This window comes from Haliotis rufescens, unplaced genomic scaffold (genome assembly GCF_023055435.1).
Source record: "Haliotis rufescens isolate VD_foot unplaced genomic scaffold, xgHalRufe1.0.p SCAF_11, whole genome shotgun sequence".
Lineage (NCBI taxonomy): Eukaryota > Metazoa > Mollusca > Gastropoda > Lepetellida > Haliotidae > Haliotis > Haliotis rufescens.
In genome coordinates, this window is record NW_025963791.1 from 30542120 (window position 1) to 30567372 (window position 25253).

General features: G+C 40.2%; 1 protein-coding gene across 2 annotated transcripts; it reads right to left on the reverse strand.

Annotated features, from left to right (window-relative positions):
* Nucleotides 1-5470: 5470 nt before the first annotated feature.
* On the reverse strand, nt 5471-9134 carry LOC124132571 (E3 ubiquitin-protein ligase TRIM56-like). Of its 2 annotated transcripts, none has more exons than XM_048392541.1 (3): nt 8963-9134; nt 7628-7889; nt 5471-7294 (listed from the first exon to the last, which is right to left on the reverse strand). In XM_048392541.1, the coding sequence occupies exons 1-3, from the start codon at nt 9077-9079 to the stop codon at nt 6435-6437; spliced, it is 1239 nt and encodes a 412-aa protein (XP_048248498.1). In that variant the 5' UTR covers nt 9080-9134; the 3' UTR covers nt 5471-6434. The 2 variants fall into 2 exon arrangements, with proteins under 2 accessions (XP_048248498.1, XP_046352494.2); XM_046496538.2 differs by having other exon boundaries at nt 7589-7889.
* Between the last annotated feature and the right edge of the window lie 16119 nt (nt 9135-25253).

The following is a 25253-nucleotide window of genomic DNA, read 5'->3' on the forward strand; positions in this document are numbered from 1 at the left end:
GAACTACGTTCAAGTTAATTGTTATACCTAAAATAGACTTTGTTTAATCGGACTCCACTTCCGTGTAATATGTTCACGTGATAGATAGTAATGGACAAGACAGTGTAGGAAGTATATATTTGTGCACAATACACTTTTCAGAACATTAATAGAATATTAAAAAATACTATTAAGTAAACCTGACTAAATTTCTTTTCCTAGTACTTTTCTCGGATACAACGTTTTAACATTCCTCCGAGTTATGCCAAGATAACCGAATGGTCGGTTATTAAACACGGTGGCACGGGTGGCCCAGTCGTCTCAGGCGCCGCAATTCGCTGTGCATAGTTGCGTCCCTTGGGCACGCCAGAAACCTATGATTATGGGTTCGAATCCCGGTTCGCCCCGATTATGTTTCTAGGTTTGTCAGCACCATACCCGTGCTCGTGGGTTACACCGAAGTGGTAAACGTCTGAGACCTGCATCACTTCGGGCTTTCCTCTCACATTAAGCTGACACGCCGTGATGTAACTGGAATATTGTTAAAAACGGCGTTAAACCCAACTCACTCACTCACTTATTAAACACACTGCATCACACTTCGTACACTTTGATACCTGCAATGCAATACGTGCACTGGTACATGCAAAATTACATACTGAGACAGTGAGTGAGTGAGTTGTAACAAGTCCCAAGCACGAGAATCTGATGGCACACAAGTTCAGTAGCGTGTATGGCCATGTGCGTTGACAACTGCCACACAACGCCTCCGCATGGACCTTGTGATGCTTGTGAACACATGATTGGGAAGACGACGCCATTGTTGCTGCAAAATGGTGCCAAGATCTTGCAAATTATGTGGTTGGTTCTGGAGGGTGCGCAGACTTCTGGCAAGAGTATCCCAGACGTGTTCGATGGGATTGAGGTCGGGGGACTTTGACGGCCAGTCTATGACGTTGACTCCCGCATTCTGAAGGAAATTCCTTGTCACAATTGCTGTGTGGGGTCTGGCAATGCCGTGTTGGAAGATCAAACCGGGTCCATGTGCTGCCATAAAAGGCAGAAGTTCTGGTCGCGGTAAGCAGCAGCGTTGAGGTTGCCACGGATGACAAAAGCCTGGAACGTGCATTGCCACAGAAAGCACCCAACACCATGACACTTCCGCCTCGAAATCTGTCAACTTCCTGTACACAACACTGGGCGTAACGTTCATGACGGCGCCTCCACACCCTCGCCCTACCATCAGCAAATCGAAGATTAATTCGGGATTCACTGAAGACGACTTGATTCCAATTCCTCTGAGTCCATCGTAAGTGTCGCTGTGCCCACAATTGAGTCAGAATCGGCCCGCAGTATGGCCGTCGTGCTTGAAGGTGAGCAGTTCTCAGACGGTTTCGAACAGTTTGCGCACTCAGTCTACCCTTAAACAGTTAATTTCTGGTTAATGTAGCCGTCAAAAATCGGTTGCGGAGGTGACGTAAGCCAATCTGACGATCCTCTGCATGTGACGTCACACGTGGTCGACCTGGCCGAGGGCGATCAGCGGTGGTACCCGTTTGCTGTAGACGCGTCTGTAAATCATAAACAGTCCGTCGACTACAACCCATCGTCCTTGCGACTTCAACTACAGACGTTCCCGACTTTTCTTTTCTTGTGTTTTTCTTTTTTTGTTAATGACTGCTAACAAATATGGCTGAAAACACGTGCGGTATTATGGCCACGTGACCAGTTGCACGTGAAAAAACACTGTTGCCATTATAGTGCTGTGCACATGATTTTGATCGATTCATTTGCACAAAAACAGGTGTTATCTGAAGACAATGCGTGGCCATTACTGTTTAAATACACAATAAGGGCCCACAATGAGAACTGGTAAAAAATGTTAAAATTTTAGGATTGTGAAGTTTTTAATTTGGTTCAGTATATTACTGATGAAACAAACACAAACCTGCTGACAATACAGTGGATACAACAGGAAAGTCATATATTCCGAGACTGGTCTAGCTATGCAGTGTGCGTGATAAGGGCCAGACATCATATTATCTGACTTTGATAGTATCTCTACATTTTGCCTTGGAGTATGATAGTAATGAAATTAGATGGGGATTTTTATCTGATTTTGTTCCCTGTTTCTGATTTCTGAGAAGGGCAATGACAATACGTTATCATGTCGATACCTTCCATTTTAATAAAGCGAACGGAATGAAAACTGCTTTCTTGCTCCTATATAGGTTTGCGATACAGGTGTAGCACAAGGTTCGTCTTTGTTGTTTAACGCCGCAGAGATAGCACAGCTATGGGCAAGATAACCTTGTGATTGACATCATGCAGTTGACGAAGCTCGACATCTGATCAATAAGTCGCCTCTGACAACAAGCATGGGTTGCTTGAATCTATGTTCTTATCCGTAATACCCACTTGTCGAGTCATAATAGTCAAATTATTAAAATAAACTTTACGATTTGTATGATAGCTATTGAGATCAAATAAAATGTCTTTGTAACACAAACATAAAATAACGAAAGTTTCATTAGAACTTGAGTGTGGGTTATGGAACGCGCACTGTATGCAAATGTCTACATTCAATTTCATTTTCACGTGACTGGAGTTTTGATTTTCTGTAATACTCGACAGTTACTACTCTTCAATGTTGAACAGGACATTGCATGTTCTTGTAAACTGTACTCGGCATTCTCGACTCGTTCAAAATAAATAAGCATCTTGCAATTGTCCACACTTGATTATATTACTTAGTAAACCTAATCAATAAACCCCGGCTCTTCTTTATTCTGTATGACAAATTGTTTATGATAAGGCTGAATACATACTTTACTATGGCGACCAAATATAAAATCCTGAACTGGCACAGACCAGACGCTTTTAAGATCAATACAACTGGTCGTGGACCGGTGATAACTAAAGTTGCATGTTACTCTGTCCAGCATAATAGCGTTTTCAGGTTGATGGGGTACGGGTATGTCTATTTGTGTAACGTTGCACACAGACGTCGGGCTCAGGGAGAGTACGTTTACCCCCATACATTACACGTGACCTCTCGGTGTACTAGTGGTAGCTCAATGTTTGGACTACATACATTTGATGATAATGACAATAAATAAAAAATAGTGATTCCATGGCATTTGATTGGCTGACCAAGAAAATGTTGTTGTTTTTTCGTCTATGTTTCTATAAACAGACAAACAATTAGGCCGCGCCCATTTGCTGCCTGGCTGGGCGATGCTTTGGTTGTATCATTAATATTGTGCTGAACAAGGTGAATGATTAATATAAATAAGCAGTCTTTAAGTTATTTAAGTGATTCAAGTGTAAAGGGATATAATCACTGTCTCATTAAGAGACGCTGTAATATTATTCTGCTAATTAATATGATTGAGTGAGTTGGGTTTAACGCCGCTTTGAAAAGTATTCGAGTTACATCACGGCGTGTGAAATTAATGTGGGTGGAAAGTTCGAAATGATGCAGGTCTCAGGCGTTTCCCACTTCGGTTAAACTCACGAGCACGGGTATGGTGCAGACAAGCCTAGAAACATAATCGTGGCGAACACGGTTGCAATCTTGTGGGCGGTGGGGTCTAAGGTGCTGATTTTACATCTACAGTATTTTCACTTTGGCGACACCAACCATCATGCTGTCATAGTTGAATCAAGATTAAAAATTCCTAAAAGAAAGTGGAACACACATTTTAGGCCCCACTCATCAAAGGGCTTCTAAATGTGCCCTGTTTGGACTTAAGTGAGTACTTGTTAATCAACACTATAGCTGAAATCTTTCTGCATACGCAATTAAGTTTCCAAGAAAATGTCGAAAGTGCAGTGAGACTGGAAGAAAATAGGGTGCATGAACGTCAAACGTCGTACAACATTACACATGCTACACATCAAACTTCATAATGATACTTTGACATGGCTCGTTCATTCGAGCAAATGACATTGAATGTGAATATGGCCGCCGGTGAGGCCATGTTTAAAATCGGGTCGAATTATGGCAGCACTGTTAGAGATACGATACCTGAGATCATTAAACGTTCAGATTGATAGGCCTAGTAGTTTCAGAGGAGATGTCGAATAACGAAAAGAAAGAAGTTTCAGTCAGGTGAGCTACTAATTAAGAAAAACTTATGAAACTTCACTGAATGCATCCTATTGTTAAGATGACGTAAGGCAATCAAATGAAGGCTCAACAATGAAGTGTTGTGATTCCATATGGCTTCAGGGGGCACGGGTGGCTTTTCGCATCATACGGGGGTGGGGAGGGGGTTGGGGTCGAACCAGGGTCTTCGGCATGACGATCGCCAGTGAACACTGTGACCACGGTGCCATACTAGTAACTGAATCAGTAGCAGGCAAACCCGTGGTTGATAGTTGGAGCAACGATGCACGACGATGGAGTGCCATCAAAAACCATCAGCCACGTTACAAAGACCCAATTAGCATTTAGTTTGTACAGTTAAAATCCGTTGAGTCGAACGTACGCTTTTCCAAGCGTATTCCTTCGTTATTCATCATTTTCGGTTGTGTCGAACCTCGGATAACTCGAAGTGTTTACGTGGGTCCCTTCTAATTCGACACAAAGGTGTCTTGCTCTATAAGCATAAGATATAGTCGCAAAGAATCATATACACAGGCTCATTTAACTTTTGGACGTCCTATCAGAGATCCCACTTCAATCGAGCAGTGGGCAACTCATCTGCAAGAACTAGTGAAAACCACGTGCCCTGAGTAAACTTGACATTACCATCGATTACCATGTACCTGAACAACAGGAAAACTTTGGAGAGATCGGTGGTTTATGGAAGAGTAAGACAAGAGTAAGGCTTCCTTTGCAGTCATTCTTATTATTGTTAAAAGCAGGTTCCCAAGCCAATGTGCTAAATGTCAGACCGGAGGAAAGAAAAAACTTTTAAAATCCGTCAAAAATCGGAAAGGTCAATTCATCATATTGTATTATAAGAGAATATCCACAATGTCATATTGTAAAGAGTTTATCCAACATGTCATATTGTAAAGTGAGTGAGTGAGTTAGGTTTAACACCACTGTGAAGAGTGTTTCATTGTGTTTCACGGAGTGTCAGTGTGACGTTGGAGGAAAGCTGAAGTGATGTAGGTCTTGGACGTTTACCACTTTGGTGAAATCTACGAGCACGGGTATGGTGCGGAGCAGAGAAACCAAGAAACATCACCAGTGCAAATCGGGGATTCGAACCCACAATCCGAGGTTTCAGGTGTGTGTCCCATATTGTAAAGGGTTAATTCAGAATTGTAATGAAATATTTCACACCTACAGCTGTACTGAACATAAAGTACATGTGATTCAGGGTCGAATGTGTAAGGCCGAATCCCAAATTGGTGGAATACTTTAAAACATTCAGATATGTCACGACTAACCATTTGCGAGTTTGACTTGTCATGCAGATACATAAATGATAAATCACATGCAACAATCCAACAAAACAACAATCAAACAAGCATGTTAGGTTTTTGATTTATTTGACGGTCGTCCATGAATTGTATCTGATTTCGAAATTCATATTATTTATCATGTGTACATATTTCATCTATAGAGGTGGGGTCTGTATGGGGGTAATAATGACAGGCGGATGTAACGAACAAGCAGTTAGAAAGGTCTCAATATGCATCCAGTCCCTATGTGTTGATAAATTCCTTGATCTTCCCATTATCAGTCACAAATATGGAGCCATGTTTGTCCGACCAGAGACCTCGTGGAGAGCGTACACCATCCTGTAACGTGAGAACATCTCTGACATACTCCCCCGACTCTATCAGCTGTATCACCTTGTTGGTGTTCCTGCCTGCAAGCAGGATGTCCCCTGAGCCTGTAGTTGAGATACCACAAGGGAAGCTGAGTGCTCTGTCTACGGTAGGGGCGTATCTCCACACAACATCCCCCTCTGACGTCACACATGTCACAGACTTGTTCCCCCAGTCAGACACGAGTATGTTGCCCTTGTTGTTGACACACATGTAGTAGGGGAAGGAAAACGGTGTCTCATTGTTGTGTGTAGTGACTGACCTCAGCACGTGTCCCGCCATGTCCAGGATATCAACACAGGCTGCAGTACCTGCTGCTAGAGATGAAGGACTCAGAACAGCGAAACTGGAGTACCGCTTGCTTGTTGTGATGGTTGAGAGCAGCACCAGGTCAGGGGTCACTTCTACTGTTAGAATCTGACTGGAGCCAGGGACAGCAACCATCACCTGGTTCTCCTTCAACTGCGTTAGACCACGTGGAAAGTTATCCAGGGGAAGTCTACTATGACATGGTTGATTGTTTCCAATGTAGAAAGATTTCACACACTTGTTGGAGCAGTCAGTGACAACACATGTCTGTATACCATTTACAAGCAGGACTGTGACGTCAAATAGATCAGGTTTCTCCACATCTCCCTCCGCCCTGCCGTTAGTCGTGTCAACCATTACCGGATAAGATTCCGACAGGTTTCAGTCTGGTATGTGACGTCAATCTTCCCCAGCTGTAGGTCATCTAGGATGTGCTGGACGTTGTCAGTGTCAGGTGTAAACCTGATGTCATCTATTCTCCTTGTGTCTGCTGTGTCTGTGTCCCTGACATCCCCCAACTCTACAGCCCCCGACTCCCAGGCCTGATACGCGTCATACAGGTCCATCTCACAGTCCGATACCAAGGCCTGGTCAATGAACTCACAATGTTGTCTGTACATCTGCATCTCAATCTCTTCAAGCTTTATAGCTGCGCGAACCTGAGAGATATGAGTATCTGTTTTTGCATCCAATTCACCCAACAGCTTCTTTTCCTTGTGCTTGATATTTTCGACGAGTGTGTTTGTAGTTGATCTGATGTGTTCTTTTACGGACGCTTTATTGGCTTTTATTTCACTTACTCTTGATTTTTGTTTTTCTATCTTTTTGCTTTTACCAAAAAGCTTTTTCTTCAGACCATTGACTTTACGAGATAACCCAAGTTTTATCCTCGTCATCTGAGAACTGATTGTGACGACAGAGTCACATTTCCTGTGGTAGACAACACAGCATGACTGACACAGTGACTTGTTGCAGTCCAGACAGAGATATTTGACTTGCTCACCCTTGTGTTCCTGACACATGACCTTGCGTCTCTTCTTAACCTTGACCTCTCCAGACAGGTCACACAATCCATGGTCACGAGAGCCAGAGCTAATACGGTGTATTTTGGCACATCTACCACAGAGGGTCTCTTCACATTCAGGACACCAGGAGGTCCCCGGAGTTGTCTCACCTAGTCCGTCACACAAGGAGCAGTTTTTGTTGGTGTCATCAACTGCGAATGAAATCGTCAAGTGCGTATATGTGTCCTTCACATTGCATTGGCATGTAATAATATAACAAAATACCTCAAACTATACTACAACAGACATCTTATTAACATGTAACATATCACAAGTAATGTGAGGAAAGGGAAGATTATTCCATTAAACCCATTTCATAATCACCCCAAGCACTTACATGATAGAGATCTATTTTTCTATGTCTACAGATTGTTTTATATAACCTCCACAGTCATAATTATTATTTCCACTAGCTTATTGTGTGAATACACAAGACGTTGTCGCACCTGGCGTTGTGGTAGCAGATTCCTGTGTGTCGATCAGACCCTGTATAATGATGCTGGGTTTGATCTGCCCCGCCCACTCCTTCACTGGCCGGCTGGGGTGGGGGACCTTGGTATCTTGTCGACAGAAGGCACAGGGGATCGTCTTGGACTGTACAGCATCTGCTCTGGTTTGGATGTATCCAGTGACACATTTCCTGCAGAATGTGTGATCACACCTCAGTGTACAGGGGTCTGTGTACAGTTCCTGGAAGATCACACAGGTGAGGAATTCTCTCACTTTCTCAATCTGGGCTGTCGCCATCTGGAAAACATGAAATATCCACACATGCCATGTGAATAGTACTTTCTAGATTTGTGTCACCATAACTGGAACATGTCTTACAATTTGAATAGTTCAAGTTCTGAAAGGCTCCTACCAGTCTCATAAAGAGATAAGACAAGGACAACGTTCAACGTCTTCTGGTGATGTTAATATTAGCAGTTGCTGAATTCCAAGCCCGCTAATGTGACCTGCCTCTTGTTACTTGAGGCTGTCTCTTATCTCTTCAGTTGTGTATACCTCATCTTTCTTTCTTTTGCTACAGTACGACTTTGTTTAATGTGTGCTGATAGCCTCACACAAATATAATACTAAAATACTGATATCACACAAATAATATTTTGTTTTTCAGGAAAAATGACTTCGGAGGTACTTCCCTCACATAACATATACAGGTCTATAGCAATTCAAACAAACAATCAAGTGGGTTTATATATTCCAACCGTATGTATGTTCCGTATTTAATTTCACATTCTTAATAATGTTAATGACATGACAACATTTCGTACATGCAACTTTTGTTACTCTCTTTACATTGAGGTTACAGTATGTACAAACTAACAGATGGGTGTGACAGCTATTTCCTGGTTGGGTTTGATTATTTCCGTCTATGGAATAGTTCAAGTCTATTACTACATACATGTACATGCACGTGTAGGAAGACAACATATACTAATATAAATGACCCAACAACCCACTCTTTAACAAATGTACCACGTTTGTGTAGGGCATCTGACATCCTACATATAGTAGTAGCCTACATCATAATTATCATATCTATCCCATTTACAGAAACTGAATGAGGAAATGTATGATTCTGAATAAGTGTTATTTAATATGCATTAACAAAGTAAACATAAGCATGTACATGTAGTCACTTTGGTGTCAACTTCTTACATTACCCGACGTCTACAGGAACTGTTCCTCAGCAGTGTATTTCTACTTTCGGTTTCTCTTCAGCTGAAGACATGGAGTCTCACTTGCGTCTAGACTGACAACAATCATGAATCAAGACAAACACAAGTACACTGTTGAATACACGACAGAATACATACCCTCAATCCACAGGTGATGTTTTCAATACTACTACATCTGTTGACTGATTCTCCGTCTTGACCAGTTTGAGAAAATCGTCCGCGAAACTTCCCCACATTGACACACTCCGCCCACATAAAGCTCCGTCCGCGGAGCTCTCTATACCGATATGAAACGAAGGTGTCACGCGCTAGGAAGGACCTTGCTCCCTGATACACCCAAGGGAGGTAACTACGAAGCCACACCTGACACTTGAAGTTGGGCAAACAATTCTGATAAAGATATCCGATCAAGGATCGAGTCACCAATCTGCCGTATATTTTTCCCTACTGAAACTTAGAACGGCAATTATCACTGTTGTAACGAATATATTTCTTTGTAAATAAGATAACTGTGAACACAAAACGAATAACTGTACGTTTCATTTATTATTTTTGGATATGTTATTATTGAAATAAGATTTCCTTAACATTTCTCTCAAAAGTTTACTATTCCATTCAAAACCAAATGATTCTCAGTTACAAGCAATGTGTAAAGTTACATAAATATTTTTAACACTGTTTGTTACTCAGAAGTTGTTTGATCAAGTCTAAAACATGCAATGCCTCAGCAAAACTTTTTAAAAAATGTATAAAAGACATGTAAAGGACATTTCCAGATTTGACGCATCTGTGGCAGTTCAGGTGAACAATTGACTTTGTATTTTCCATGTGTTTGCGACGGGGGCCATCGGCGGGGCAGGATACGCTGATTCTTTTTTTAACGAACGCCTGATTTCATCACCATTTGATAATGGTTAATAAACACATGCTGATGAGGTCTGAATCGTACATCGTTGAATATGGAATATGCTTATGAATATGGTAAGGGTTTTGTTGCTTTTATTTATATAAGCCACCAGTTTAGAACGCACATCAAGCTACCTAAACACTCTGAACATTATAAAGGACATGTTTAGTGACATTTCTATGACGAACTAGCTAACTAAATACACCTTGAAAATTTGAGTGTGTATTTGTATATGGATATTGTAAAAACAAATAAAGAAAATAAACTGTGGTGTACGTCAATGAATACGCTCGTGTAGGCTATGTGACAACGCATCTAAATTTGGTGAACCTTGAATTATTTACTCTATGCCTTTGGGACGACCCCATCTTGTTCCGGATTATCCAAGACACCCGTATGGCTTATTTGGAATATTCGCACGACGCTCAGTAGGGGATTATGTATACAAAAATCAGTTAGGAAATCAGAAATCAGGAAATCAGTTGTTTGGGCAAAAGCAGCAGCTAATCCAGATAACAGAGCCTTAGATCTTCCTATCTGTAAATATGAGGCAATTAGAGGTATGTACTCCTCTACTTATTCCAAATTGAATGATAAGATGGTTTGGTCAGTCCTCAGTTGTTGGGCATCTATCTGGGGTCATCGTTACATTTCTTCTGTAAATGCCTTTCACCATCGTGCTTTGGGATTTGTCTTTGGGTTGGGTAAATATGTTCCAAATGTTGCCATTAATGGAGATATGGGATGAATTCCAGCGATAGTTAGACAGTGGATGTGTATTGTTAGACAGTATTGGCGTTTTACTAAAACGTTCTTTAGATTAAAATAGTGTGTTTATGTGATCTGAACGGTATGCGTATGGACGAGTGCAAAATTGGAATTATCGTATGAGGGCAAAGCTGAACAAATTGGGTTTGAGTATTTCAGAGAATGTAAGCTTGAAAAGTGTAGCTGCACGTGTGCAGGATATTTCCTTGGGAAAGTATGTGTCTGATTGGATTGAACTGTTATTCAAGCCTGGCGGAAGAACGGGTGGAAATATATTACGTACGTATATAATGATTAAAAATGTGTATGGTTGTAACAGTTATGTAAGTATACATATGCCTCGTTCTTAACGCTCTTCCTTTTCCAAATTTAGATCAGTTACTGCTCCTCTATAGTTGGAAACAGGCAGACATGTGAATATGAATGTGAATGAAAGAGCGTTTTGAGTGTAATAAAAGTATTTAGGATGAACGTCATGTATTGCTGGATTTTCCTTGTACGATGATTTGCGTGAAAGTTAATTCGAAAAGGTCAGTTTTAGCTATCCCAACTTCTTAGAGTTAAGTGATACTGATAAGCTTATTTTACTTTGTAATTATTATGTATGTTTTACAGCCAAAACTGCATTTTATTCTCAAACGAAGAAAATATATTTTATATGGCTAGTGATCGGTATTATATTTATTATATTAAACTCTCTTTTTTTACCTATTTATGCTGTATGTACTGTGAAATATTTTAAGCCTCTCGCAACCCCCAACGGTTGCCTCACTTCAATTTTAAATGTCTGTCTACAGTGCCATTTACTATTGAACTGTGATGGGCGATTACCACGCGGTATTGAATACATTACTGTGCTGTCGACGAACATGATTTAACGCTGTGTTATTGTAAGACAATGCTAGATAACCTGAAGGTCAATGTTTACTTGGATATACTGATTAGATACCGGTGTTTGTAGCGGCGTGACAGGTTAATAAATCAGTTAGCAACAAGGAAGTGTATTACAGAAAAGCTTCCCTGCAAAGCATGTCTGCCAAATGAGCCCACTCCGATATTGACGTGAGTGTATGCAGAATATTGACAGTTCTTGGAAGTGTCTACCATGACCCAGAAGATGATACAAGATATTGAACGGGCACTTTGTCCCTTTAGTGGGCTTGTTCAAGCTTGTTTCACACACTCAACGATCACTGTGTTGAAAATGGGTGTAGACACTATCCAAGTCATAAAGAAACTCGAACATATACAAGGACAGAATGGCGGGCATGGTTGACATGTGTGAAGGCGGGTGGTGCATACCATCTTCACACCCCACGTGGCTCTACAGTGATCGTTGAGTGTGTGATACCAGTGAAGACACGTTTGAGATCGGTGATAGCATATGACATAGTTTACTTAATGTATGGTCCTACCCCGACTTCTAACGCCAGCTTGAACATGTCCACTAAAGGGACACAGTGCCCGTTCAAATTGGCAGTCCACTTTGTATGTCACAATAATTATATGATACCTCACCCTAAGCGTTAATGATTACACTAATTTCACAATAAAACCGTGAAGTGCCGGGGTAGAATAGGTCTGCAGCAACCCATGCGTGTCATGAAAGGCGACTATATGCTTATAAGAGGCGACTAACAGGATCGGGTGGTCAGGCTCGGTGACTTGGTTGATGCATGTCATCGTAATCCAATTGCGTGAATCGATGCTCATGATGTCAATCACTAGATTGTCTGGTCCACATTCGATTATTTACAGACCGCCGTCATATAGGTGGAATATTGCTGGGTGCGGCGTTAAACAACAAACAAACAAACAAATTTAAACAAACAAATAAAAGATTCATGACACATACTCCAATTTCTAAGATTGATAATGGTGTCTGGAATGTGAAACCTAGCCTCCCTTTTAACAGTGATGACATATTACGCTAGGATGATGGGATAGGGGTGTGAGTGTGTAATGCTGTTTCACGTCATTGCCAGTAATGTTCCACCCCTCTGACATTTACCGTGTTCGACGTAATAAGCGTCCCGCTCTAATAAGCGCCCACGGCGATATTTGCTAATTATAATATATTGGCTAGTGAACGATCCCAATTAACACCCCTACCGATTGATCAATGTACACAAGACCTATTTATTCGTGGATAATACGCACGCGTGTGTAATATGCACCCTTAATTATGGGCAATTAAATTCTGGAAAAATATATCTGTCGTATATAAACATTTCAGGCTGTCAGCATCAACCACGAAATTTATCTTTCAACTCTGTTTTTGTCACCAAAATAATATTCCAATAAGAGCCCCCTATTTCTAATTTTGAGAGCGCCCTGCGCGCTTATTACGTCGAATACGGTAATTATTATTTCATGTTTGCGCGTGTGTTACTTCTTTCATATAATGGAATAGGATTGTCGTGGAGGGAGTACTGATGTGCGGCGTCAGGCAATGAACAAGCACATACTTTTTTATACAAATTGTGGCGGGTCCTACCAGACATGATTACCCTTTTCGCGAACACCTGGTGTCATCACTGGTGTTCAGTGATCCATTCATATATTTTTCACAGCTATTTTGACCTTTACGCCCCATGGAATCTGAATGGCAGATAATCGAGACTGGTTATTCTCTGGCGTTGACGTTTTAGATATACTGAGTTAGTGAATGTTGATTAACGCCACAGCAAGCCAATTTCCATCAACATATCTGTGGCCTCTCAACAGTTCCGTCTGTTCAACAAACAACGCTATTGGGTCATGCGCTCAGCCGTGTAACATAGCCCCATTACCCTATCCTAGAGTTACCTGTTATGGCCAAGAATGGGGTGTTATATATTATGCCACGAATGTTTTTCGTACATTGCACCTATTACTGTAAGTTCAAAGTTGGTAATGTCGTTAATGTCGAACTCATGTGGCCTCTTTGGCATGGTGATGGTGTGGGGTGGTACATGTATATGTGGTCGACAGAAAACACAACCGGTCGTTATTGACCTCGTGTTTTGACCCGTCGTGTAGAGCCGACGGGAGAACACGGAACTACCGACGAAAGGGAGAAGGAACGAACCCCTGTTTCCGCTTAACTGTAGCGTTTTGGTATGGTGATGGTTTGGAGTGGTACATGTATATGTGGTCGACAGAGAATACAACCGGTCGTTACTGATGGATATTTTAATACATTGACCTCGTGTCATGTCCCGTCGTGTTACCATTCTTGCAAGTCTTGTTGCAATAGGACAATGTTGTGCAACAGCTTCTGGCCACGAACAACGTCAATGTTTTGCCATGGCAAGCCCTTTCACCAGACTAGTCACCGATAAAACATCTTTGAGATCATTTGAGCAGAACCAATAACGTCGTCCCAATCCTCCAAGGAACAGAAATTTGATGGGCAATGACTTAGAGAAGAATGTAGGGCAATTCCCGATGACGACATAAGCGTGTAACGAACTATGTCCGAGGCCATACACATTATTGACGCATTGGCATTCATTTTGTGACATTAATGATCATGTCAGCACACATGTCCTGAATGTAATCCAGGAAATTGTCCAGGTTATCCCCAGTGCTATGTGGGATCTGTGATTTTGACAACTGACGGTCAATAGTGTGTTTATCTACCTCTAAATCATTTTTTCACTTGACACCATATCGACCAGGAAGTCCCAACACGCCACAGTGGTGTCGATTGGTTGAACGATTACTGACGTTGTTTATCAGGTGAGTTGGGGTGAGGTGAAATTGGGTTCAACGTCGCGTCCAAGATTATTGCACTCATATAGCGACGTGCATGTACGTGTGTGTGTTTGTGTGGCTGCTTGTACTAGTCCGGACTGATGCCGATTTATAGTGCTAGCTCACTGAGATACCATGCCGCAGTTTAACATTAATACCCCACTCAGACACAGTATACGGACTCCGAGCCGACCAGTCCTTGTTTTAGCCCCATAATGCCGAGCGCCAGACAGGGTAACAACAAGTACCATCTTTAAACGTCTTTTGGTATGACGCGGTCGGGGATCGAACCCCGGACCTTCCGCTCTCCGGGCGACCATGGAGTCGGTCCCTATGAACAGAAATAAGATGGGCAAGGACTTCGAGAAGAATGTAGGGCAATTCCTGATGATGACATGAGCGTCTAATGAACTATGTCCGACGAATACACGCCTGTATGTTTACACGTGGAGGCCATACACATTATTCGACGCATTGGCATTCATTTTGTGACATTAATGATCATGTCAGCACACATGTCCTGAATGTACTCCATGAAATTGTCCATGTTATCCCCAGTGCTATGTGGGATCTGTGATGTTGACAATTGACGGTCAATAGTGTGTTTATCAGAGTTTATCTTCCTCTAAATCATTTCATCATTTTGAAAAACTTGTCCTTGACACTTTACCATATCGACCAGGAAGTCCCAACAAGCCACAGTGGTGTCGATTGGTTGAACGATTACTGACGTAGTTTATCAAGTATGTATTAATGTTTGTATACATGTCGTGACTGCAGCTATAACAACCAACACTGGATATAATCCGAGCCCTATCGTTTAGGTACACACGGTATTCCTGATCACATTAGCTCAAGAAGGAGTTATTTTATGATTGAATACGTTACACATCTTGAGATCATACGACTATCGTGTGACGAATATGAAAAACATACTTTGTGCTGACACGCAAGGTAGTAGTAAAGGATGAGAGGAGGTACGGGTGTCTAGATGACCAAGAAGATCCTTTTAATTATTACAGTTAGGACCCTTCAGAACTCAGTATGGGCCATCCTATGTTGCTCAGTGTCACGGCGCTTTGCTCCTGGGACCAGGGTGTAACTTAACAAGAATAAAGTAATTATTGAATACGTGGTAAAAGTTCACAGTTTTATTACTATCCGCTAATTGTATCAATGGACGACATTATAAAGGATACAGTAATAAAATAAGAGAAGCTAAAACACCACTTTGACAATGTATCGACTGAACTGAAGTTAATTACACTCAGGCTGCAATCTGCATCATATTATATGCACATGGTATATACAGTATAAACATTGATGTTGAACTTGGGTTTGTGACACCTTAAAACAAAAAAAGAGAAAGAAAGGAAAGATTAGGTACAAGTCAAACAGTAAAGATTGTTAGCTACTAATTTGAAATAAACACACTTACTTTCTAAAGGCAGACATAATCTTACAGAAAATAGAGAGTTTCCTTTTTGTTCCTACTTTATGATTATCAAAAAGAATATTCATTTTTTTTATATTTGGTTTTGAGTAAAAATGTTTTTGAATAAGCTTTCTCCTATCAGTTTCGAAGTTTGGACAAATAAAAAGATAATGAAATTCATCACCGACATATGTAAGGTGACATGAACTACACTACACTACACTACTTCTTTCAATTAATGGGATTTTGTTCAATCTAACTGTCTCAAGTGGGAGATAATGATCTGAGGTTCTAAATGTAAGCAATATTCTCCAGTTATTCTCTTGCAGAATACTTAGATACGATTCAAAATGAAGTTTTTTAACAATGTTATAAGTAATTCCAGAAGAGTTATTTTTTACAGAAGATACCCATGTTTGCTGATGAATATCATTCAATTTAGTTTTGATGACGATTTTTAGCCAATGCATATTTATGAACTATCGAATGTTCTCTTAATGCGGATTATCCATTTATGGTCGTATGATTAAGAGAAAGTGGTCATTAAAAATTGGTTTGAAAATAACCAGAGACAATTTCATATCATTCTGCCTTTAACTAGGTTAACAAGCTACCAAACTCTCCAGAAACCATAAAGGTAGTGGCATTTTTCCTAAGTGATATTAAATATTTAAGAAAGCGTAAGTGTACATTTTCGAAACAAGACATATTTTCAAAACCACACATTTTGCACCCGCAAAGGAGTATGGGGGTAACCATATAGTACAAAAGGTCTTAAGTGACAATCAATTGACAATTTTAATTTTCGACCTTGGCTTAAGACAAAGAACATGGCCTATGTTGCTTATTTAGCTAAGCGACGTTTGGTTTGGATGAATTTATTATTATTTTATAAATTAATCGACAAAACCCTTTCCATATCGAATAGAAATCTCTGCATAAAGCAGAGTCGAGTGTACAATTGTGACTTTATGAAACGCCATGGTAATGGTGAGAACCAACATCTAAGATGGTATCTCCAATTATAAAACTTTAAGTCATTTTTGGATCCACTAAATATCAGAGTTTTGGTTTTACATACATTAATTTTCAGCTTTCGGCGACACCCATTTTAGTTAAAGCAGAGTCGTTTGTACGATTCTGACTATGTCATGGGCATGTATTACATATCACTATCAGACAGTGATGAATACCAAGCGTACAATTAGGTTTCAGAAAGGTGTATAGGTGACTGCCATAAAAGTCGAGCCTCAAGTGGTGTAACCTACAATTATTTTGATAGTAGACATAGATTATGCATTATGCTTTTCTTTTTCAAATAAAAATCAAGCTGGGGTGGGTGGGTGATATATGAACACGTTATGCAAATGTCAAATATAAATATTGTTTCTGGCAATAAGGGTACCAAGGAAAAACGAGCTTCCCAATGAAGAAGTTTACATTAGAAGTATATACATGTGTAAACCTTGCACATTATCTGCAAATATATCAATATTGGGTTGAGAATGTCATATTTTATGACTTTGTCCATTTTACTTTGGACTCGACATCACTTAGACAGACCGTAGTTTTAATCAATTACGAAAATCAAACAGAAAGTGTGTGTTTTGACCAATCCAGCTGTATAAATGCCCTGTTGCCATTAAAACTAATAACAATATGCGTGTTAAAAGAGATCTATAATAATTTATGTTTTATACAGTAAATTTCACATTAGTGTGTTTCTGAACAAATGAACTTGATGTTAAAAGATGGTTATAACTGTATAAACAGTAACAATTTCCTACGTATATTTTTACTGCAATCAAACAATGTGTCTGTGTGCATAGGCCATTGTGTCTGGGGGCACGGGTGGCCCAGTCGTCTAAGGCGCTGCTATTCGCTGTGCAGAGTCGAGTCCCTTGGGCACGCCAGAAACCTATGATTATGGATCAGAATACCGGTTATGAATACACACACACACGAATACATGCGCTACCCCATTAACTAGTACTTGTAATGATAAATTTGCAAAGCTCTGGTTCCATCATAACTCTTTGATTCTTGCAAATCTAATAACCTGTCCATTTAACATTAAGTTCCTCACTCCTTTTCACCTGTTTTCTTAGAATATGCTCAGCATTTCCTGGATTATCTGCGGTCGCACTTCGAACCTTCCTGTAAGACATAACAAATCTCTTTGTAGTGTATCCATCAATATTTGATTGAACGGTTTCATCTCTATGGTCTTCAGGATCACCAAGTCTCGGGAATTTCAGTTTTGAAGTCCAACAACAAAACCAACCTTCAATGAAGATGATAACTGACAACTTTTGTAACCGCCAAACCATTTCAGTGTTCGTTTGTGTATCATGGAATCGATTGGTCATCACACCAATGAGGGCATTGATCATCAGCAGAAACGTGAGCAGTATGAACACACCAAACAGAAATACTATTATCCCATCTTCACGGGATCAATTTCTGTTAAACCAATCATCAGTTTACCCATGGTAAAGACATGCCGTATTGTGAAAATTCCTCCAGAACACTGCTATTTTGTTCATTGTGTTGAAACGTTGCATGCATACACGCCGAGAACACAAACACCTGCATGAGGACGAGAACGGCAAATGGCACCACACTTTTAAACAACGCCTCATTCAGTAGTACAATATACAAGCTGAAGCGTCTGCTTATACACAGAAAGAACAATATTGGCCATGTCCCTACAACTATAGCCAAAATCAGAAAAGTGGTTTTGTAGTCAACAAACACTGAATTGGGTATCCTGTACAATATCGAATCGGCAAACAAGCAAACAGCAAACAGGACAAAGAAGACCCTGTAGACGACGTTGTGGTGTACCGCTGTCCATCCAAATGGTTGTTTTGCAAAATAATACCGAAGTGGGAATTCCTGTACAAAGTACAGAATAGAACAGAGAAATGTAACAATGTTACAGAATTCAAGAAATACTCGTGGTGGCCAGGATGAGCCTTCTGTGGACCAGCCCTCGTAACGACATACACGCACAACAAACAAATCAGCGAGACGTGGAATACACTCAGAATCCAAATGGGAACCCAATATGTATTCAGTTTGCGCCGGACCATTTCTTCAAACACGTCTGCCCGAACCAGTTCAGTTACGACTGATAGATTCTGACAGCAGAGATGTTCAGCAACAGATTGGTTACTAAAGTTACTAGAAGAAGCATTGCAGATTTCTGGTTGACCTTTTTTGTCATCAAGTTTTCCGTAATTGAAACCAACATCTCTAGATTCATCTGGGGTAGTTTGATCCTATCTTCGCGCAGCATGTGTCTCTTTTTGGTGACCATTTTTTTCCGTCTGTGTTTGATATTGTTGAGCTGTGATCAAAGCATTCTTGTCCATCTCGGTAACATCACATCGTCGTATCTCATAGATGTTATCATGGGGATATTCAATGAGATACACTCCTTTAACTTTCATAAAGTAGGCAAACAGATTAATGTGACCGCTTTCTGTTGCAAGTTGAAGTGCTGTCATGTCGGGGTTTTTTTGGTAAAAAATAGTTTTCTTTTATAGTCATTAACATCTTCACAAGCCTTAATTGCTCTTTTATCCATTAAGGACTCCAACCATGACATCATGTCTACTGTACGTCGCTCCAGCGAAGGAAAACATCTTACAAATCGCATGATGCTGTGAAGAACTGTATCTCCTCTGTAGTTTTTCTCTTCAAAAACGTCATCTTTTTCCACAAGCAATTGGATAATCTTCACAAATCTATTTTCTGGGTCCCTGCATGTATCGTCTTTGTTAGGGTCGTTCAAGTAACACATGTACAGGACAGCCGTGTGAAACGGCAACTGGCCCATGAATACTGTTCCATTCATCCTTCGACCAATCCTGTCAGCTTTCATACCCAGAAACAGCATGCGTTTTATCAGGTCAACCTGACCATGGGACACTGCAATGTGGAAGGGTGTCAGTCCTTTATACGTGTCCTTATTATCAGGCCATGTTCCAATGTCAGTGTTGATATGATGAGGAGTACCTTCTAAAATAGCTGAAGCTGTTTCTGTTTTGTCAAAGCACATTGCCAGATGTAGAATTGTGTGGCCCCAAAGTTCTTCATAGTTTTCCCCTTCATGTCCATCTTTATTCCCTCCCTCACTTCTGTATCGGTAATATTTCATCATATCTGCCTTTTCTTTTAATTCCTTTTTGTAATAATCAAGACATTCGGTATCAGTTACTTTCCTGGAGATAATCTTCTCAACAAAACATTCAAAGTCTTTCCAATCTGGAAAAAAAAATTAAATATGCATTCATATTCATTCTTTCCAAAGTACATTATGCCATAAGTAAACCCAAACTATCTTTTTGTCAAACATAAACACTGCATTTCCAAATTTGTAATAAACAAAACATTTGTTTTGCTAATTAAAGAACAGTGTTGAGTGTGTTGGGCTAATGTCTAACATCTTCTTCCGAATGATAAATACACAATGTAGGTGTGTTTTTGAACACATGGATTGTGTATGTGAATATTCTTTGTAAAGCTTCACATTAGTAACAGTTGTTCTGGAATAAATGTTTATTTGTGTAATTCATTGATTCATGTAATGCATTCATAAGGCCTCTACATATGTACTTACCAGAAAGAGTTTCCCGCATTTGCTTCCATGTCAACCGCTCTTTGAAACACTTGTCTTCAGCAACCTAGTCAACATGCATGTATGCACAATGTCATTAAAACGCGTTTCGTGTAATAATCAAAATATTTTCTTTCTCAGCTTTTCAAGTGAGAACATACATATTTTTAATATTTAAATATTTCTTTATAGAAACTTGACAGCTTGATGCTTAGAGTGAATACGTTTTTAGTAAAAGTAAACTTTTATGTTACCATATGATATAGCTATGTTTAAGTGGCTGCCACATTCCTTTACCGTGTGACGATGGAGGTCCAGGGACTTTTGTTATTAACATTATTTAATTAATTTTTCGGTCACTGCATCAGTACATACACATAGAATAAGAATGGAGGAGTTGAAGTATATAAATAAACTGAACAAAAAAGTGAGGGATGAGAAATATTGATGGGGGTATTTTAGTCGTGTAGACTGAGCTCACTATTTCATAAAAGAAATCCCCCAAAATATTCATGATCGCAGTATATTTTCTACAGAACCCCTCTTTACACCTTTCGAATGGTCGGTCTCTAAGTACAGAGACGCTAAGAGAGGAAAAATTAACAGGTCGTGTGCATAATATTGAAAACGTCAAAGCCGGAGAAAATTAGTTTCGAATATACGACGAAACAGATCCCATTGAGGCAAAAGGAACAGTTCTGTTACAGTAAGTTTTTTAGCTAACCTTGTCTATTTGGTTCCTTTTTTCTTGTTTGTTTCCTTCTCGTTTTCCAGAGAGCAATGTCAGAAAGCCTTTGTTCTTGTTGTCTACAAGGATTCCTTTCACCAGATTGGCGGACTTTTCACTTATGGCTTTGAGACATTTCTTCTCGAGATCATCGATGACCTTCTTCCTCTGCCTATCCTTATCCTTGTCCTGCTGTTCATTCTTTCCTTGCGTTTTGGCATCGATGAACAATTCTATGACTTTATTGATGGAGATGATGGCAGGGTACACTATATCGAACAGATCGTATTACTTATACATGTACATTATATACCACAATACACAGAAGTTTAGTTAGATTTACAATAATAACTCTTTAAAACGAAATAAAGTTGCTGTACGTAAATAGTACATTATTCATTATACGTTTCCGTCCGTTCTTTAAGCTAGTACACGTTTGAAATATTTGAATACTTGCAGTGCGAAGGGGTTACTTATTACACAAAAGTTTATAGCAACCGAGAGCGACTCCATCCTGATGACTTATGAGAAATGCTATATGACTACACCTGGAAAGAGTAAAACATCACTCTATTATTTTCATATACTGGTACATTTGGGACTTTACAATGATGGGCACGCCAGAAACCTGTGATTGTGAGTTCGAATCCCGGTTCGCCCCGATTATGTTTCTAGGTTTGTCAGCACCATACCCATGCTCGTGGGTTTCACCGAAGTGGTAAACGTCTGAGACCTGCATCACTTCGGGCTTTCCTCCCACATTAAGGAACAACGCCGCGATATAACTGGAATACTGTTAAACCCAACTCACTCGCTTCACAATTATACCTTTGGTATTATCTTTATATGAAGCTGACCTCATTTTAAAAATGATCAACGATGAAAAGTTGGTTTAAGAAAGAACACTTTACATTATATTCTTCCAGATGGTCACAATAGCTTGGTCTCATCTTTAGATGGGAAGATTCAAAGAACGCTATAGCCAGGGGTAGTCAAAATCTGTTGCCATGATTACAGAATCGATTTGTGTTTCTATATTTCGATGCCACAGAGTATGCCACATTGTAAACAAGTTTCGTCAATCAATATACAGTAACTACGGTTATAACGAACACACTTATAACGAACTGACTGATATAACGAAATTATTTTTAGTTCCGGCCATGTGTTGTATATATGCTGTATATATGCTTATAACGAACTACGGTTATAACGAACTAAAATTAGTGGTTCGTTATAACCGTAGTTTACTGTATACATGATACGAATTTTGGCCATGTCATTTTTCATGGACTCATAATGACACGTTCTTAATATTGTCCAGGAGTGGCGCAGTCATTTCGTTCGCCGCATATCGCTGTGTGGACTTGCGTCGCTTTGTCATGACAGAACCCAATGAGCATCAGCTGGCATTCCAGACACGTTTCTTGTTTTGTTAACTACTTACCCGCGCATGTGGGTTTCAAGTAATAAAATCTGCTAGCTCTCGGACTGTTTTCTCTTATCAAACTGACACGCCGTAACATAACTGAAATAGTGTTCAAAGCGGCATTAAACCAAACTCACTCTCTCACCTCTCACCGATTAGCATACCTTAGCCATTACTGCGATATTGAGCAGTGTATGTAAAGTAAGAATGGGACTTTCGATAAAGATCATGTTTGGTTAGTTGAACACGAGAAATGCCAAAAATGTCCGTCAGAAGCGACAGGGGCCAAAATGACTAAAGTCTTAAATTCAAATCAAATAACTGCGTCATGACAATGGTAAAACAATCATTGCATCTTGTCGATACAACTCAAACAAAACACGATATACAGCTTTTCCTCATCAACGTATGCAAAGGGTAATCCATTGATACAGTAAGTAACACTAAATTAACGTAACCCCCCACAAATTCACACATACTGAAATGTTAGGTGAGATGACGTGAAATGGGGTGTCACGTCGCGTCCAGGATTATTGCACTTATAGCAACGGGCGTGTAGCATACCCCAGTCTCACCCTATACTAACTCTGAGCCAACAGCCCTTGTTTTATCTTCTTAATGCCCAGCACCGGGGCACCGTCTTTTAACGTATTTTGTTATAAAGTGGTGGAGGATCGAACAACCGATCTTTCCCTCTCAGGGCAGACGCTCTATCCACTGACCACGGATGCTGTTGTATGTCAAGAGATTTGAATATAGTTATCGATTTACATCGTATTGAAACGATGACCTCGATAGATGATCCCCTGGACATATTTGGAGATTATGCATATCTCTACAAATGCGACCGTGAAGATCCGGTCTTCAGCAACCCATGCTTGTCGTAGGAGTCGACTAACGGGATCAGGTGGTCAGGCTCGCTGATTTGGTTGATGCTTGTCATCGTGTCCCAATTGCGTGAATCGATGTTCATGATGACAATCACTGGATTGTCTGGTCCACATTCGAGTATACAGACCGCCGTCATATAGGTGGAATATTGATGAGTACAGCGTTAAACAACAAACAAAACTAAACCCCTACAAATGCATTATGTTGTAATTCTAAGGAATATATGTCAATTTCCGAGAAAATGAAGTACTTACACTCAAACATTATGCGTTGAACATCTTTCCGTTTCAGAAGATTTTCAAATCCACGTTTCGCCTCTTGCTGTTGCACAGAATAAAACTATGATGACCCATCAAAACAAAACTATATAATAAAGGAATTTATTTGGCTAACGAGAAATTGATTTCAGTACAATATGAGCTCTGAAACATAATTAAAGAAGAAAGTAATATATTCTCAAAAGCAGTTCTTGGGATGTTTGATTTTCATACTCAAACCTTTCTGTGAATTTCTGGTTTGGAATCAAAAAAATTTTTTGAAGGGATTGCTTCTGCTCTTCTCAAAAATGACAGATATCAATGCCCTCAAAACAATCTTCGGAAGTGCAGAGTTAAATACCACTTTTGATCGTTAAGATGATATTTCACCTGTAGAACTGACAGATCGCAAGCCATATGGTTGGTGTATATCACAATAATTTTTGCATTTTAGTGTATGTAAATATGTGGGTTTTTCTTTCATTTTAAATCGTGAAAGGTATATTTTGCAAACTGCAAAGGGAGACTTTTATTCACTCCCTTTCTTCAGATTAACTGAACTGTTCACATAAATAAGTATAAATAGGGGGATTCCTCAAAAGTCTTTCCATGAATGGACTGCTGTCAACTGCTTTGAACAGGACTTCAGTTTCAGCATATTACCCTACTATGGTAGCTGAAAAGGGCCATCGCCATATCGCCTTGAGATATCCACGCAATATCGCGACAAAGCGGTAGTACGACACGATATTGCGATATCGCGACACGACATAGTGATAGTGCCATACAGTAAAGAAAACCGAAATAACGATAACATGCATCGACAAAGCTATTGCACGACACGACTTGACATGGCGATACCATGACAGGAAATGCGATAACACGACACGACATGGCGATACCATGACACGACATGACATTAACACGACACGACATGGCCAAAACACCACACGAGATTGCGATAAGGCGATATAGCGACACTGCGATATGGTCACGCGAAAAGACGATATCGCGATACTGTATCTACTGCGTGTGTGTGTGTGTGTGTGTGTGTGTGTGTGTGTGTGTGTGTGTGTGACTGTGTGTGTGTGTGTGTGTGTGTGTGTGTGTGTGTGTGTGTGTGTGTGTGTGTGTGTGACTGCGTGTGTGTGTGTGTGTGACTGCATGTGTGTGTGGATAAAGTAATAGCAACCTATGTATGTAAAACATGAATATGATGTCATTGTGTCACGAGTTGTCTCAATCAACAATCCTTTTACGTTTATTGGCAGCGTTCCGAAAACGCCATTTACAAATATATTCCTGGCAGGTCATCATCATCTGGTCGAGCCAGACTTTCTCAAAGAAAACAGAGTGATGTCATCTGCTTGTGTTAGGGAGGAGCTGTTCAGATCATGAATCATGGCACCGCGAGGGCAGTCAGTAAGCTGTCTAACTGTTCATTTCCACATATATGGATAATAGTTCTAAGAATCTGAACAGGGATCCCAATGAGCATACATTTGAAGAAGAGTCCCTAGTGTCATACACAATCGCACGCTTTTTTCTGCACCCAGGAGGTAGGGAAATAAGAAAATATTATGCTATGCACACACCACCACCACCCCAAACGCATCCCCACCCCCACCCCCACCCCCTTTTCTGACCCCTAGG

Excerpts from the sequence above, each read along its gene's own strand:
- LOC124132571 (XM_046496538.2), bottom strand. The coding sequence starts at position 9,079 with ATGTGGGCGGAGTGTGTCAATGTGGGGAAGTTTCGCGGACGATTTTCT. Across the intron at positions 7,890-8,962 it reads ACATCACCTGTGGATTGAGG|ATGGCGACAGCCCAGATTGA; the intron begins GTATGTATTCTG and ends CATGTTTTCCAG. Across the intron at positions 7,295-7,588 it reads ATCTGCTACCACAACGCCAG|TTGATGACACCAACAAAAAC; the intron begins GTGCGACAACGT and ends TTTCATTCGCAG.